Source organism: Micromys minutus, assembly GCF_963924665.1.
Source record: "Micromys minutus genome assembly, chromosome: 24".
NCBI lineage: Eukaryota > Metazoa > Chordata > Mammalia > Rodentia > Muridae > Micromys > Micromys minutus.
In genome coordinates this window covers 27,865,094-27,882,731 of record NC_137959.1, presented here as the reverse complement: position 1 = coordinate 27,882,731, position 17,638 = coordinate 27,865,094, and the positions used below count along the sequence as shown (strand labels likewise).

At 37.6% G+C, this 17,638-nt stretch overlaps 1 protein-coding gene across 1 annotated transcript in view; it reads left to right on the top strand.

Annotated features, from left to right (window-relative positions):
* Positions 1-591: 591 nt before the first annotated feature.
* TERB1 (telomere repeat binding bouquet formation protein 1) overlaps positions 592-17,638 on the top strand; it is a gene marked incomplete at its 3' end in the record, with an annotated part of 42,284 nt that continues 25,237 nt past the window's right edge. Inside the window, exons 1-10 of the mRNA XM_080936797.1 lie at positions 592-702; positions 2,109-2,165; positions 7,546-7,656; positions 7,993-8,121; positions 9,128-9,259; positions 10,194-10,254; positions 10,341-10,456; positions 10,555-10,677; positions 14,840-14,992; positions 17,121-17,252. Of these exons, the coding sequence (XP_080792923.1) occupies positions 2,135-2,165; positions 7,546-7,656; positions 7,993-8,121; positions 9,128-9,259; positions 10,194-10,254; positions 10,341-10,456; positions 10,555-10,677; positions 14,840-14,992; positions 17,121-17,252 (988 nt within the window). The 5' untranslated portion in view covers positions 592-702; positions 2,109-2,134. The remainder of the gene's footprint in view (positions 703-2,108; positions 2,166-7,545; positions 7,657-7,992; positions 8,122-9,127; positions 9,260-10,193; positions 10,255-10,340; positions 10,457-10,554; positions 10,678-14,839; positions 14,993-17,120; positions 17,253-17,638) is intronic.

The window sequence follows — 17,638 nt, the reverse complement described above, 5'->3', positions numbered from 1 at the left end:
GCAAGTCCTAAATACGAATTTACCCTCAAATCGTAACTTTCTCCCATCTAAAACCCGGCAGCCCGCACTGGCCACCTTCTGCCCTCTACACTCTACAGCTGCTTAGAGCTTAGCTCAGTGTGACAGGTGTTCGGCCGGAAGTCCCGCCCAGCGGATGTCAGCCTGGCTGGGAAACCCTGTCAGGCGTCGTCGTGGTCTAGGTTGCCACAGGGAAGAGCTGATGCGGGCCTGACTCGGCTCTGGGTTCCAGGGGGAAGGCCACAGGGTTTCAGGTCTTGCCTCCGCTCAGTCCAGCCTTGCCAGCCTCGCCTGCTCCCTCCTGGGGCAGAGCTCTGGTGCAGGCGTGGCCCCGCCTCACCGGCTCACCTGAGATGGACTGAGCTGAGGACGAGGGCTTTCCCGAGCTGGCGCCGGGCAGGGCCGCGGTGGCCACAACCAGTGTGGGAAAAGGGCGTCAGCCTGATTAGTCGGGCGGCTGTGCGCGCTGCTTCAGGTGATTCTGGTGTTGGGAAGGCGTCGGGTCCACAGAGATTTCGTTTGTGAAAGGACGGGACCACGTGTCCAACAGCAGCTGAAGCGCGAAAGTTGGGAACGGGGCGACTGCTCCCGTCCGGTCGGGAGCAGTGCATGGTGCCCCGCGGAGAGCTGTGGAGAAACGTCTGGGCTGCCGCCCTCCCTGCAGGAGTTCTTCCAGATCTTTAGGTGAGCCAGGCCTCGAATCCTTGAGCGAGAGCCAGGGAGTAGATCGAGGGAGCCGGATCTGTGAACCCGGGCGAGCGGCGAAGGTTGGGGCCCCCACATCCTATCTGTCCCATAAAGCAACTGGTTCCTGTTACACTTGCTATTTTCTGGAACCTGCATGACTTAAACTATTTAAACCATTTAAACTATTGTAGCAGAAAATTGATAGTGCAAGTTACAGGCTTGCCTTTTTACTCCCATTAGAGGATGCCTTCCCCAATATAGGATTCCAAGGCAGACGTCCACCTTGGACAACTTTCGGGTGGCAGTTAATGCTAGGATTTTCAGCATTGCCTGCCCCACTCAGGAGAATATTTTGTCTCTCATGGGGGAGGGGGGTATGTTGGGTTCCCCCCCCATAAAGCTTTTGATGTAACCATTTTTATAGTAGCGAATTTCAGGAGCTGACCTGTTGCTTAATGATAGATTCTACCTGGAGTCCCATTCCCCAGGACCAAAGGTGTGCAGAGCAACAATCAGCTAATTTCCTTATTTGTGTTTTCTACTAGTTTTCCTGGTAACGTTTGCACTTGACCTTGTTGCTTTGAAGAATAAATTGAGTAAAACCTGTAAGGATTGTGTGTCCTGTTAATGTGAAAACTTCAACCCCCTGTGAGAAGAGAGGAAAAAAAAATATAGTTTCATTCTTAGTGACAATTTGTATCTACAAAACTACTGAAAACATTTCCTAATTGCTTTATTAGGCACATACTTTTGACTTGGGAAGTGAGCTATTTTTAATTTTAAGTATAATTATTTAACCTTTTGAAAATTACAGCTGGTCCTCCACTGAAGATATTTCTCTATTTTAATTACATTCATTTGTGTGTGTGTGTGTGTGTGTGTGTGTGTGTGTGTGTGTGTGCATGCGTGCCCATGAGCCCATGTATGGGTTAGCACATGTGTGGTTAAAAATAACTGATGAAAGGTTTTGTTTTGTTTTGTTTTGTTTTGTTTAATTTCTACTCTGTGGATCCCAGGGATCCCGTGTTTGTGAGGGTTTTTGTTTGTTTGCTTGTTTGTTTTGAGACAGTCTTTCTTTTTATCTCCTCCTTCCCTCTCCCCCTCACCCCTCTTTCTTTTCTGGAACTTTAAATGCAGCTCAGAATGGCTTCAAACTCATGACCCTTCTTCTACTCCCTTTCCTGCCTGAAGATTATAGACATGTACCATCATGCCCGGAATATTTCATTTTTTACATTTTTTAAAATATGGACTGCTTCATGAATTTGTGCCTTATTCTTGTGAAGGAGCGATGCTAATATCCTCTGTACCATTCCTATTTTAGTAGATGTGTTACTGAAGCAAGCATATGGTCCAGAATATTTCTTAGAAGCTCATCTAATTAAAAATGCCCTATTTTATAGATGAAATATAAGGGGAAAAGATAAGCATGGAAAGTGAGGATACAAAGAAAACACAAGGTGAGAAATCATGAATCATGTAGTTATTAGTTTTATGTATTTTATAGTTGTATAATTGTGGGTATATTCGTGTGTGTGTGTATGGTGTATCTATATGTATATAAAATATATCTAATAGTGTTTAGAAAACAAAAGATTCATTTATCAACTTACATATGGTCTATGACGCTATTTTGAGAAGACATGAACAAATACCTACTTACCCCAGATAGGGAATTGCCAGCAGACCAAAGTAAGGATACCACCAAATCTGACTTGGTAAGCCAGTGAGCTTACTGGGGCTACATACAAAGCATATGAATGAGGAGGAATGATTTACAGAAGCAGACGTTCCTCAAATGCAGCTATACCATCAGAAGCTTACCCCAGCTCACAAAAAAATGGGAAACTGGAACACAGTCCAACCTGCAAGCAGCTTAACAGATTGGAAAGTATCTCTTTCAGGCAACTCAGTTGGTCTCTGTCTCTTACAGGCAATTTAGTTGGTCTAAGCCTTTTTGAAGCAATTTTTTTTTTTTTTTTGGCCTGAGTTTTTCTTAGCAGTACTTACCTCTTATATATGAGGAGGGAGTGTCTAGTACATCATATTAATTTCAGGGACTTCCTGAAGCTTCTAAGTTGTCTACTGCCTAACTGTTAAGGAGCCTCATCTTGTTTGGTTTGGTTTTGTTTGTGATGGGGTCTCTCCATGTAGTTTTGCCTGACCTTAAACTATGTAGACTAGGCTGGCTTTGAATTTACAGAGGTCCTTCTGCCTTTGCCTCTCTAATGCTGGGATTAAAGGTATGCAACACCATCCTGGGTCTTAATGAGCTTCTTTTCAAGCTGGTATATATTAACTTAAAAGCAAATAACATACCACAGCATACATATTGAACACCTGCTTTATGTCTGCCTTAGTTAGAGTTTCACTGCTGTGAACAGACACCATGACCAAGACAACTCTTATAAGGACAACACTTAATTGGGGCTGGCTTACAGGTTCAGACTATTATCATCAAGGTGGGAACATGGCAGCATCCAGGCATGCATGGTGCAAAAATAGCTGTGGGGTATACATTTTGTTCTGAAGGCAAACAGGAGAAAACTCTTCCAGGCAGCTAGGACAAGGGTATTAAAACCTATGCCCACAGTGACACACCTACTTCAACAAGGCCATAACCTCCTAATAGTGCCACTCCCTGGGCCAAGCACATGCAAACTATTACAGCACCTATAGTATAATTTCTGACATCAGAAATTATGGGAAAGTCATGCTGATTACTTAGAGTGCCATATGATCTGGGTATGGTAGCTCTTGCCTTTAATCCCAGCACTCATGATGGAGAAACAGGTAGACTGAGTACAAGCCCTGCCTAGTTTATATATATCTAGGCCAGCCAGGATGACATAGACTCTATTTGAAATAATAATAAAAATCCATATAATAGTAGATTTATTGGCAGAATATAGAAGATGTCCCTAGACATGGCTCATTGTTGTGAGGGTACTGTCAGAAATGTGGATGAATATGTTTGTCTACAATGTCAAAATTGGTTTTTTATTTTGTGTCAGGCTTTTATGTAGTCTAGGCTGGCCTCAGGCTCATTATGTGGCACAGGATGACCTTAAACTTCTGATCTTACTGTTCCCACGTTCCCAGTGCTGGGATTATAGGCATTTGCAGTAATGCCTGGTTTGTGTGGTGCTGGAGATTGAAACTGGAGCTTTGTGGTAGGCAAGCACTTTACCAAATTGAACCACATACTGCATCAATAACACTAAGTTTATAAGGTACGATGGCTTCATTGGCATTGTCATATAGTGCCAGTTTAATTCATTAACAGCCTGTCTGGGCAAAAACAGGTTCTTTTTTTCCAGTTTCACCTACTATTAACTCTCAGATCAGACATCACTCATCACACAGTGAATCTGTGTTCTGTCTAGCTGGCTGATTACAAGGGGTCAAAGAGGCCTCATCAGAGTCCAAGTTTGGTTTTTTTTTTTTTTTTCTACTTTTTTCCCACTGCACCTTCCCCTCAATGGTTTCTCTGTGTAGCCCTGGCTGTCCTAGAACTCACTTTGTAGACCAGGCTTCGAGAAGTTTTAAAGAAGGCTGAGAAGTAGAAACTGGGAAGCTTTATAAGGAGGCAAAGATAATGAGCATGGCTGCAGGTGTGCTGAAGACCCTGCTGCTCTAGAGACAGGCCACTCCAGGTACAGGTTTGAGAGAAACTGGAAGTGAAGAGATAGAGGCAGGAGAGAGAGTTCAAAGTCATCCGTAGCTACATAGCAAGGTTGAGACCAGCCTGGGCCACATTGAGGCCATGTCTTTAATAAATAAAAAGAGACTTAAGATATGTGGAGGCTGGTTGGATAGCTCAGTGGGTAAATATTATTAAACCTGACAACATGAGTTTGGTCTCCAGGATCCATGTAGTAGGAGAGAATCAACTCCCACAAGTTGTCTTCTGACCTCCACCTCCCCTATACATGCAAATTAAAAATTTTTATGTATATAGGTATTTTGCTTGCAAGTATATTTGAACCGCTTTCATATGTAGTGTCCACAGAGGTTAGGAGGCTGCATCAGATCCCCTGAAATTATAGTAGCATACGGCTGGCTGTAAGCTGCTAAATAGTGCTGGGTTTGATCTCAGGGGATGAACACAAAGTTGAATATCTTGTTTGAAACTATTTCCTTCTGGGGAACAGGATGTAAAAGTTACAGAGAACCAAAAAGGTTTTTAAAAATATAAAAAATATTTCTTTCTAGATAGAGCTGCTTTTGCGTTTTGCATAGTATCTTGAAAGTTTTAAATTTTAAGCCAGGCATTGTGATACATACCTCTAAGACATGCCTTTGAGACTGAGGCAGGCAGATCTCTGTGAGTTAAGGTCTGGCCTGCTCCGCATAGTGAGTTCCAGAGCAGCTAGAGCTACATACCAAGGCAAATAAATTAACAAATAAATTAACAAACACCCAAACAAAAATTTTAAATCTTAGGTCTATTTAGTCATGTTTTCTTTTATTGCTTGTAGCTTTTGGTATTGTGTGCATTTCCTTCAGGAATTGAAGGATCTAGCTTACTTAGCCCAAAAAAGGTTACATGAAGAGGAAGTGTGATAATTGTATCGTTAGGGAGGTACCTTGGCTAAGAGGAAAAGAATGTGATAGAACATCTTAAAGTCGTGCTGAAGGAGATAGAGGAACACATCTTAAAATGTGCCAGAACTGAAAAGCACCGTGCCTTGTTCAAAATTTTCTTTGACATGTTATCAATGTGATGTTGATAGCCAGATGATGTTATTATATACAATAATTATGAATAAATGTTGGATGTTGCCCAAAGTCAACTCAGTAATAACCTTTGTACTATATATTGTTCCGACATATTGTTTATTTGAAACACAAATTGTTTATTTGAAACAAACTGCTAGTTGATTTTTTATAAATAGACTAGATGGATGTATCTCAGATTTTTGTAGTATTTGTCTTTTTATTTTTAAGTTTACCCCTTGTAAATGTTAGTAAATGTTAATTCAAGACTTATGCCATGTCTGACAATCTAATTTTATCTCCAAGACCTATATGGTAGAAGAGAACTGATTCCTACATATTATACTTTGATTTCCACATATGCCTCCTTGTAAACAAACAAGTGAATAAGCAAATATAATAAAATAAGCTAAAGCCAAGAAATACAAATTTTAAAAAAGCCAGGCAGTGGTGGCTCAAGCCTTTAATCCCAGCACTCAGAAAGCAGAGGCGGGCAGATCTCTGAGTTCAAGGCCATCCTGGTCTACAGAGGGAGTTTCAGGCCAGCCAGGGCTACACAGAAAACTCCTGCCTCAGGAAAAAAAAAAAAAAACAAAAAACAAAAAAAACAAAACAAAACAAAAAAAACAAAGTTATTCCAACACCTATATGTCATTTACATAATAAAAGAGTATTTGATTTTAGCTTGACATGTTATCTTGACAGATGTTCTTTCAAATATGAAATTCATCCTGTATTCCTTGGATAAACCAACTTAGTCATGATGCATTGTTAATATATTGTTGTATTTGGGTTACTAAAACATCTTACTAGATGTTTTATATGTACATGAAGGGTGTTAATCTATAGTTTTCTTTTCTTTCTAATGGTTTTAGTTTTGATCCAAGGGTAATGGCAACCTCAGAATAAGTTGGGAAGCCAGGCATAGTGGTGTGCCCTGGTTACTGAAGAGGCTGAGGCATGAAGGTCTTAAGATTGAGATCAGCATAGAGTAGTGAGACCTATTTTTTTAATTGGGAAACAACCTTTTAGATACTGTTTCTTCTGTAAATGTTTGGTGAAATTGTCAAATGTAAACACCTGAAACTAGAGTTTTTGTTGTGGGAAGCTTTGTAGCTACGATTTCAGCTTCTTTCATAAAGTTTTATTCTTGTAATTTGTTCTGGGGTAAATTTGGATGATTTACATCTTTGGAAGCAAATTGTTTTACTATTTCATTTAAGTCATTGGATCTGTATGAAGTGGTGAAAAATGTTATCCTTAGATTCTGGGGTGGTTGTTTAATTATAATGTCTCTTTCTACAGTTTAGGCTGGCCTGGAACTTACTATGTAGTCCTTGAATTTGTGGAAATCTGCCTCAGCCTCCTAAATGCTAAGATAATGGGTATGAGCCATTATATGTGGCTCTTGTCTCATCTGATATTGGTAATTTCTGTACTGATTTATCCAAATTATTTTGGCTAGAGAACTATGAGTGTTATTGATCTTTTTAAAGAACTTTCTTCATTTAATTTTTAAGTTTATTTTTTTTTGTGTGTGTATTGATGTTATACTTGCGTGTGAATCTGTGCATGACTGATGCCCTTGTGAGGTCAGAAAAGGGCATTGGATCCCCTGGACCAGAGTTACAAACAGTCATGAACTGGTGAACTGTCATGTGGGTGCTAGGAATTGAACCCAGGTCCTCTGGAGGGCAGACAGTGCTCTACACCACTGAGCATCTCTTGAGGCCTATTCTCTTCCGTTTTTCTGTTTCACTGACTTCAGCTTTTTTCTTTATAGGTTTTTCCTTGCTTGCTTTGGGCTAAGTTTACTTTTTTCTAGTTTCTTAAGGTAGAAACTAAGGTCTTTGATTTGAGAGCCACTTTTTTCTAACATAGGTATTTAGTACTATAAATTTTCTTATAAATACTTCTTCATTAGCATCCTCTAAGTTCCAATATGTTTTCATCCAGTTCATTTAAAATACCTCTCAAGGATATCTTTATTAGCTTATAAAGCAAATACATGCTTACTTTTTTTTAAAAAAAGCATTTCAAGGATGTGTAATGATGAAATAAAATTTGAATAATTGTTCTTTGAAAGAAAACTTTGTTTTTTAAATAATATTTTTTTCTTAGAAATAAAGACTGACCTGAAGTTACTGTTGGAATGTCTGAAGTATCATATGAGCAACCCTTTGTCACAAAAGGAAGTTTTGATCACTATTCATTCAGTTTGTAGACAAAACAGTAAGACATAATAATTTTATTCATATTGTTTTTTTCTCCTTTTTACCATTTTCCCATCTCTTTTCCTCCTTTTCTCCCTCTTCTCTATGATAATGCTTGCCTCTCTCCTCCTTCCCCTCCCTCTTTCTTCTCATTCCATCAAGTAATCCAGGCTGGTGCTAAACCATGCCTGTGCCCCCATAGCCCACTCTGATTCTGGCTTCGTAGTACAGTAATATATCAATATGCATGGTGGCTTCTCTTTGACTCAGTGTGTGTGTTATATTTATTCATTTGATTCCTTTATCCTTAACAGAATAAACATATCATTTCTTGTTTTATTTGCAAATCTTACAGCTGATGCGGGTATTTATTTCCGGGAAATTGGTGGTTTGATGTTTATAATAGACCTTGCAAAGTCAAGTGAGCACAGCATGGTAAAAGAAGCGGCCTTATACACATTAGGATCTATTGCGGAAGAAAATGGTAAAATATAAAATACTATTTTTATGTGCTTGAAATGATTTTAAATAAGTCTTTACATTTTTTTTCTCTTTATTTAAAGGTGAATGTTCCCACATCTGGTTGACTCAAATTATTTAGGGTTATTTTTGTTTCCTGTGGAGGTTTTTATTGTTGTTGGTTTTGTTTTTGCTTTGAGTCCAGTTTACTGTGTTAGCACAGGGTGGCCTAAGTGCGCGGCTGTCCTGGTCTGTTTCCTAAATATTGCTGTTGTACCATTCTTCATCTTATTTTTGAGCTCTGAAGAGACTTTTGCATCTCCAAAAGATTTTTAAAATATAATTAATATTGTTTGTCCCTCTGATTTTCAAAGCAGATATCTGAAAACTTTTTCCCCTGCTTTGGTTTTTGTTTTTGTTGTTGCTATTGTTTTGGGGGCTTTTTTGTTTGTTTGGTTGGTTTTTGTTTGGTTTTTGGGGTTTTGGTTCTTTTGTTCGTTTGTTTTGTCTTCTCACTTGGCCTCTTTTTTCATTTGGGATGATTAGAATTTTATTGGCAGTTCTAAAATATTTTAAATGTTTGGAGCTTAAACCAAGTCATTTTAACTTTAGTTAAGATATTGCTGGTTTGGGACTGGGTAGATGGCTCAGTAGGTAAAGGTGCTTGCTTGCCAACAAGCCTGATGACCTGAGTTTGATCATATGGTAGGAGGAGACACTCCCATAAATTGCCCTCTTAGCCACGAGAGTGCCATGGCATGTCTGCATTTTTGGGTGGGCGCACACACTTGTTTTGCACATACAAATAAGTAAATGTAATTTTAAAATATGTTTTAAAATCTGCTCCTTAAGTAAACACACATCTTCATAGATTTGATGGATTTCTAATACATGCCAGTTAAGTGACATCAAGTTTAGAAGAATCCTCAGTCTGACAATCTTTGTGTTTTGTTCAATAGATTTAATAAATCTATAATAAATAAATGGTTTGTGCTAATATATTAAAATGAGGATTGTGCTTTGTGTTTCAGTTTACTGTCAGCAGTCGTTGTGTACTTCAGAATTATTTCAAGATTTAACCTTGCTCTTAACTAATGATGATTCAAACACAAATTTGAAAAGAATGTCTGTCTATGTTCTTTTGGTTCTGGTTTCAAATAATAGTAAGTATATTCTCATGAATGCTTAAACACATTTTAATATATTTCTAGAATAGTCATCAATACTTTTAATCCAGTCATTTTATATTAGTGCCTTTATTTCTTTAAAGATTTACTGATTTATGTATTTTCTGTCTGTAAGTACCTTGTCTGCATACACATCTACACATCAGAAGACAGCATCAGACAGTTGTGAACTGCCATGTGGGTGCTGGAATTGAACTCAGGACCTTCAGAAGAGCAGTGACTGCTCTTAACCACTAAGCCACCTCTCTCTAGCCCTGCCCTTATTCATTTATTTACTTATTTGTGTATTTATTTTTTGAGTCAGGTTTCACTATGCAGATGAGACTGGGTCTCAGACTCTGCTTCCCAAATGTATTAGTAACTTTCTATTTCATTGACATGTGAGAGAAAATCTAGTTTGCAGATCTTTTTGCATATTGTAACAGAACTATAACTTAAAATAAGCAGTTCGTAATTTTTCCAGGAAAACTGAGTGTTGCAAGTCACTAAGCATAGCATATTTTCTATAAGAAAGCCGGCTATAGTGTTTTTAAAAGAAATTTAAAATGTGTGTGTATGAATGTTCTGCCTACATGTATATCTGTGCACCATGTGCATGCCTTGTACTCACAGAGGATGCAGGAGGGCATCAGATCCCCTGGAGCTAGAGTTACAGAGAGCTGTGAGCCATCGTGTGGGTGCTGGGGATTGATCCCAGGTCCTCTAGAAGAACAGAAAATGCTCTCAACCGCCAACTCATCTTTCCAGCCTCTTGATTATAGGTTTTTTTTTTTTCCTGCTGGGATTCTGTATACTTCATCATACTTCAAGGTAGCTAAAAAGCTAATCAAAATGCCATTTAAGTGTCTTAATTTTTATACAATTATTTTTAAATGAAAGTCCTATTCATGCAATATGACTCTCTTTTAAGGGAATGGACAAACTCTTGTGAGAGAAACGGGTTGTATTGAAGTTCTGTCAAAGATGATCAGGTAAGTAAATAAAATGTCTTATTATTCGTTGCTTAGGACATTAGAACAGTTACAAAAATTCATTACTTTTTTTTTTAACCCAATAGGACTGTTCTTTCCAATTATGAGTTGAATTTGTCAGATAATAATAGTTTGCAGAGCTATCTGTTATGGTCTTCAGTGTGCAGTACTCTGTGTGTATGTGTCAACAATCCTCAAAACGGTAATTATTTCAACAATAGAAATCCAAATATAAAAACAAATGGTGACTGATATTTTACAAAACTCATATTAAAGCATGGTTGTTGGTCCTCCTTTCAGATGAGAATCAAATACTTTGTTGTTCACTTTTTCCATATGTTAATGAATGGCTAATGAATTGCATGAAACCTGAGATAATTCGACCTATATGTTCATTTATTGGACTTACTCTTGCAAATAATAGTAAGTATTCATTATTACCTACACTTTATATTAGAAACGTATTTCAGAGCATTACAAAAAACTACTGAATTTAGTTAATGAGTTTGATGCTTCTAATTTGGACCATAGTATATCCAACGTGCTGGGAATCAAACTCCGGTCTGCTGGAAGAGTAACCAGTTTTCTGAACTGCTGAGCCATCTCTCCATTCCTTACTCAGGATCTGATCAGAGCTAATGTTTGATTATTTGCGTAATGTATGAGCACTCTACTGCATGTACATCTGCTTCTATCTGGAATGTTTATTTATTTGTTCTTTTTTCTTTATTTCTGAAGGATTTTTAAAAAATATTTGCCTGTATGTTTATATGTGTAGTGCCTTTGGAGACCAGAGGGTGTAAATGCCTTTGGAATTAGAGTTACAGGCCATTGGGACCCACCATGTGGGTTCTTGAAACTGAACCAAGGTCCCCTTCCTTCAAGATGAGAGAGAGGTCTTGACCTAGGAGCCATCTTTTCAGTCCCAAGTTTGTTATTTTTTCAGGACAGGGTTTTGTGTAGTTCAGGCTGGCCTTGGACTTATTGGGTAGCTGAGCTGGCTTTGTACTAGGTCTTTCTCTTCCACCTCCCAAGTGCTGAGATTACAGTTGTGTGCCATTACACTCGACTCCACAGTTCTGTATCTAAGAGTTTACAAACTACAGCTTTCAGAGACACAGGAAAATATCAGAGCCTGATCATTTTGCTGGTGAGTTCCACCAAAGAGGTCAGGAAAAAAGCCCTCAAAATTCTATGTAAATTATTCTTTACAACAAAAGTAGAAGAAACACTTCTGAATGCATCTTGTAAGGCTAGCACTATACCCAAGTTTTTTGTTTTTTTTTTAAAGGCATTTCAACAAAAGTATAGGTCAAGTCTATTATGAATATAGATATAAAAAGACTATTTGATTATACGAGACAGAGCCTCATATAATCTGAGCTGGCTTTACATTCTCCATGTGGCTGAGGATAACCTCAAACTCATGAACTTGCTGCCTCTTCTCCCAAATGCTGGAATTACAAATATGTGTTGTCATCATGCTTGATTTATATGGTGCCAGGCATTAAACTCACTGCTTTGTATGTGTTAGACAAGAATACTGACCAATGCTGAGTTACGTTCCCAGCCCTAGATGCAAAAGTATGTAACAGAATATTTAAAAATTAAGTTAGGATGATGCTACCAGTTTGAGTCTGTCCTGGTCTACATAGTGAATTACAGGGCAGTCTAAATTCAAAAAGGGTTTTCTAAAAATGTAACCATATGGAGAAAGAATAATACATTTTGACCAAGTGACCTATCTCATAGGAATGCAAGATTTGTTTGACATTATAAAACCATAATCACAGGCTATAAAGAAAGAGCTATATGATAATAGTTAGAGGACAATAATAAAGATTCGGTTGGCATCTTTATTTCCATCACAATTAACTAGGGGCAGGGTCACTCAGTGTCTTAAATGTGGACTCTCATTTCTGGGGCACCAGTCTTGAGGGTCCAAAATTAGCATTAGAATACAAGCAGCATTAGGCCAGCTCTAAGCAGTATTACTACAAGGACATACAAAACAAATAGTATTTCTATATGCCCCAACAAATTATTGGAAACATAAAACTCATTTGTGTCTATTTATGTATGTTGCAGGCATATACTCATGCACATGTGGCTACAGGTACACTTCCCTGTGTATTCCCATGTGGAGGTCAAGCAATAACTGGGTATTTTCCTCTATCACTCTCTACCATACTTTTTGAGACAAGGTCTTTCACTGAAACTGGAACTGGCTGTTTCAGCTAGACTTGCTGGCCGGCAAACCCCTGAAATCTGCCTTTGTTTCCCCAGCACTAGGGCTATAGGCACACATCTTAAGTATGTTGTCACTGTGATCCAGTTGATTAACACAGCAAAATATTGTAACATTGCAGAAATAATATGTAAACTGTGGAAGTATAATGTTTGTGAATAGGTTTTAACATTTACGTTATGTATACGTGTGTGTGTGTGTGTGTGTGTGTGTGTGTGTGTGTGCTTTTCTGAATATGCACTTTGTCCATGCAGGCACCCACAGAGTCCAGAAGGGGTCAGACTACATGAGACCTCGTCTCAAAGAATAAAACTCTGAAAACCACAAACAAGAACAAAACCTTCCTTTTTGAAAAAATATAATTAAAGATACTTTGTAGTGAAGAATCTGTTTTGTAGTCACCATAATTTTGAAAATGTTTGCTTGTCCTTAAAACTAAGATGGCTCAGCAAGTAAAGGCTCTTACCATCAAGCCTGACTATCTGGGTTTCATGCCCAGGATTTATATAATGCATGTTGAAAACCATGTTCCAAAAGTTGTCCTCTTACCTTCACATATGTGTTGTAGTATATGTGAGCACATGCACATGAATAAATACATTTTTAAAAAATTTAAATTTTTAAGTGAAGTTTTTTAAGGGCTATGAAGTAAGTGGGTTAAGGTGCTTGCTGAGAACTGACTCCACAAGTTGTCCTCTGACTGACATGTGCACTCCATTGCGTGCAGCTTCCACTCTCTCCAAAAGAATAAATAAAATATTCCCATATAAATAAAACTATTTTTATTACATTGTATAATTTTTAGCCCCTTTCTCAGATAGTAGCACAAACCTATAATTCCAGCACTCGCAGAAGCAGAGAAATCAGGAGTCAAGTGTCATTCTTAGCAACATAAGGAGTTAAGTGCATACCCTGGGCTGCATGAGACTGTCTCAAAAAACAAAGATAATTAAATAATTAATATAAACACAAAATATGTTTTTGGAAAGGGGTAGCAGCTAGAGATGTAACTTAGTGGAGAAATACTGATGTTGTATTTTTGATTTTTTATTTCAGTCCCTACCACCAAATAAGTGAGCTGTGTTAAATTCTAGATGTGATGTTATTTTAGGCAAATATCTCTTTATTTACAATACAAAATTAATTTTTGCTTTTAATTATCTTGGCATTTAAATCATCATCCTTGGAACTAGACTAACCTAGGGAAAAGTTCTGTGGCAGGATTTTAACTACCAGCCTCATATCCCTTGGTCACAGCCTGTTTCTAGGATAGAAGTTGTAGAGATACTGACTTCAGAGCTTCAGGGGTTCCTTTCTTATCTACATTATTTTCAAGCTGGGGCATGGTGACAAATGCTTATAACATCACTTGGGAAGAAGCAGCAAGAGAAAGAAGCCAGCTGGGGTAAATAGTTAGACTTTGTCTCAAAATAAACATAATATATAAACATAATTTTTATATATACCTGTTATTGAATCTTTGCTCAATGATGTTAGAATTTTGTGCTCCAAGAAGCAAAATACTTAGATGTAAATAAAAGGTGTACGTGACAGGGCATGATGGCATACTCCTCTAATCCCAGCACTTGGGAGGCAGAGGCAGAGAGGATGTCTATGAGTTCAAAGCCAACCTGGTCTATAGAGTGAGTTTCAGGACTGACAGCCAGAAAATAGGATACATAAAAGAAATCCTATTTCTCAAAACAAACAAACAAACAAACAAACAACTATATGTGATTTTGAAACAATGCAACACATTGTTGTTTGTAGAGCAAAGCAGTCTTGAGATATGAGTTATTCTGAAATTTAGAAAATAGGCAACTTGCTGATCAGAATAGCAAGCTAAAGGAATGAATCTGTTCTTTCATTGTTACTATGTTGTTAGGGTCCTGCTGTAAGCCCAGGCTGCAGCTCACTATCTTTTGTCTTGGCCTCCACAGTCCTAGATGATAGGGCTAAAAAATGCTTTTTCATTCCCTGCCCCTACTGCATTTATTCTTTATAGCCCTACTGGAATATTTGTTTAATAGTTATTTAGGGCACTTTATTCAAATTACAGAACAGGTCAGCTTTCAGAAATGAAAGATTTCCTACACAAAACAAAGCACTGTATCACTTTACATATAATTGTACTGTGTCAAGGGGACTGTTACTATGTTGCTGTGTGTGTATATGTGCACATAAATAGACAAAGGTTGAACTTTTAATTCCTTAATTTTGGAGAGTTTCAGTATTTGAAAAGCCAAATAAAATGTATTTCATGTAGAATTATTGAATAAAACAATTCACCTATTGTTCTTTTGAAATAGTAATAGTTTTGCTACTTTATTTCTTAAGCACATGTTCAGAACTGCTTTGTATCTTCCGGCGGACTGGATGTTTTGTCTCAAGTTCTTGTGCAGCTGGAGTCTGATTCACACAATACTTTTTCCAGTGCTAAGCTTGCAGTGGTAGTGACAAAGACCATGGATGCATGCATTACTGATAACTGTGAGTGAAAATGTTTGTCAGTTTTCTATAACTGAACGTTGTTTGAACTGCGCATAGTATATGTTGAAATGCTACATTTAGTACTGTTGTGGGCAAATTTTCTAGCTTCTTACAAATGGAAAGGAATCTTAGAAATTACATATTTCAATTCCTTGTTTCCTTATCAAAGATTGCAACTTCTCTAAGGATGCATATCTAAGTCTGACTTTAGGTCTAATGAGAGAATCAAAATAAGATCCTTTTATTCTTAAATCATTATTTCACTCAAAAAATTGCATTATTTAGATGGGGTGCATGCTGTGAAGATAAAACACAGTGAGACCTTGTCTTTAAAAAGAAAAGGCAGGGTTGGGGATTTAGCTCAGTGGAAGGCCCTGGGTTCAGTCCTCAGCTCTGATAAATAAGTAGATAAATAAATACATATGTACATACATACATACATACATAAATAGAAAAAGCAACCTTAATAAAAAATTTTTAAAAGACAAATTAAGAGACATTGAGATATCAGAAATGAAATAATTTATAAAATGTTTGGAATTATGTAAAATAATTGGATTTGAGCTGGGGAGGTGGTTCAAGAGTTAAGAACTCTGGCCACTTTTCCAGAGGACCTAAATTTTGTTCCCAGCACCCAAGTGAGATAGCTCACAGCCACCTGAAACTCCAGCTCCAGAGATCCAACACCTTCTTCTGGCTTCTGCAGGCACCTGCACTTACATGGCATATGCATTATAGAGACACATACATATACATAAAACTCAAAAAATTAAAACCACGGACACATCTATTTCTCATTTGCATAAACACTTAGAATGGTAGTCTGTAAATTCTTGTGATAAGGAAGTCTTTATTTACAACAACACAAAAAGAAGATGGCTGAGTTTTTTAAAATGTATTTTATGTATATGAGTGTTTTACCTTAATTTTTTATGTATATCATGTGTGTGCTTGGTGGCCATAGAACACAAGAAGACATTGGATCTTCTGGAACTGGAGGTACAGGTGACTGAGCTACAAAGTCAGTACTAGAAACTGAATCTGAGTTTACTTCTATAAAATCAGCAAGTTCTCTTAACTACTGAGGCATCTCTCCAGCCCCTAGATGCCTACTTAATAAGCAGTTACTGAATAACTCATGTGTGCTGAGTCTTGGAGACATAGAAATTGTTGAGATGTAGTTCCTTGAACCATGAGATGTATCAGCAAGCAGAGGTTCCTGCAGCCAAGCCTATCAACCTGTGTTCAGTCCTGGGACCCATGTAGTGAAATGAGAAAACTGACTCATGGATAAAGTTGTCCTCTGACCTGTATGTGTGTACCATGGCACATGTGCAAGTGCACACACAAATACAATAAATAAACATAAAATAAATCTTAATGATACATAGTTCCTTGAGAAATTCACAACCTTGAGTATTGTTCATACTCTAGATGAACTCTATTGAAAGCCCTATAAAGGCCATTCAGGTTACTGCACACCAGTGAAACCAACATTTAGGAAGTAGAGGTAGAAGAACCAGTGTTCGGGGTTAGTCTCTGCTTAATAATAAGTTTTAAAACCAACCTAAGCAGTTTAAGGCCCTTTCTCAAACAATAAAAAATAAAATCTGTACCTTATGAAGTATAGTCTAGATTAGCATAGTAGACTTGTTGATTCTTATCACAGTTCATCATAGCTTTATATATCCTTCATTGCATCATTAATATCAGTAGCATCATAGCCCATAAGAGAATATTTTGATCTCAAGCAAGGTTTGATTATCTAGTAATGTCCTTACTGTCCAGTGTAGACACAAGTAGATATATAAGGTAAGAGCACATATATTCAGCTTTTAGAACTATGTGATTAGTTCATATTTACAGCATCATGCAAAGTAACTAAAAAGAACTTTAAAACATTTTTTAAAAAAGCACAACAAAAAGAATATATAATGAGGATATAATGAGTCATCATTATCTCATAATATACTTATTTAAATTAATATATGTTGGATGCTATATGGCATGTCTATATTAGATATTATATAGGCCTATAATATTCTTCCTGAATAAGCTCTGAAACATACAGTACATGTATACTTAGAAAATTAAATCTGTAATTATTTTTTCTATATTAAATTTGCAGCTGCTTTTGCAGTGATATTATCTAAGTACCACATAGTTTCTACACTTCTGGCACTACTGCTTCATGAAAGTCTTGATTCAGGAGAAAAATTTAGCATCATGCTTGCCATTGGTCACTGCACAGAGGATTGTGGTGAGTATTCAGTTAATTCAGTGTATGTATTAAAACGGAGGGGTGGAAACATGTTTTTGCTTCTTTCCCCTCTTAAAGTCCAGCTTTCCTTACAGTCATTAAGCTCCTTATTTTCTTTCTCATATTCTGTTCAGTTAGTCACTGAAGCTCCTTGTCTCTCTCCATTTTCAGTCTTCTCACCATGTCAGCATACAAATCTAATCCTGTCATCTCTCACCAAAAACCTTGAAAGGTCAGCTCTTCCAACCTTCAGTGAAAACTTGAAAGGTTTGCTTTCCTCTTTCTGTGTCCATCCCAATCTCCCATAATCAATCCTTCCAACGGTCTCCATTCCCTCTAACCGTCGCCCTCCCACCTCACTTTCCCACTTCTAGTCCTCCTTTCTC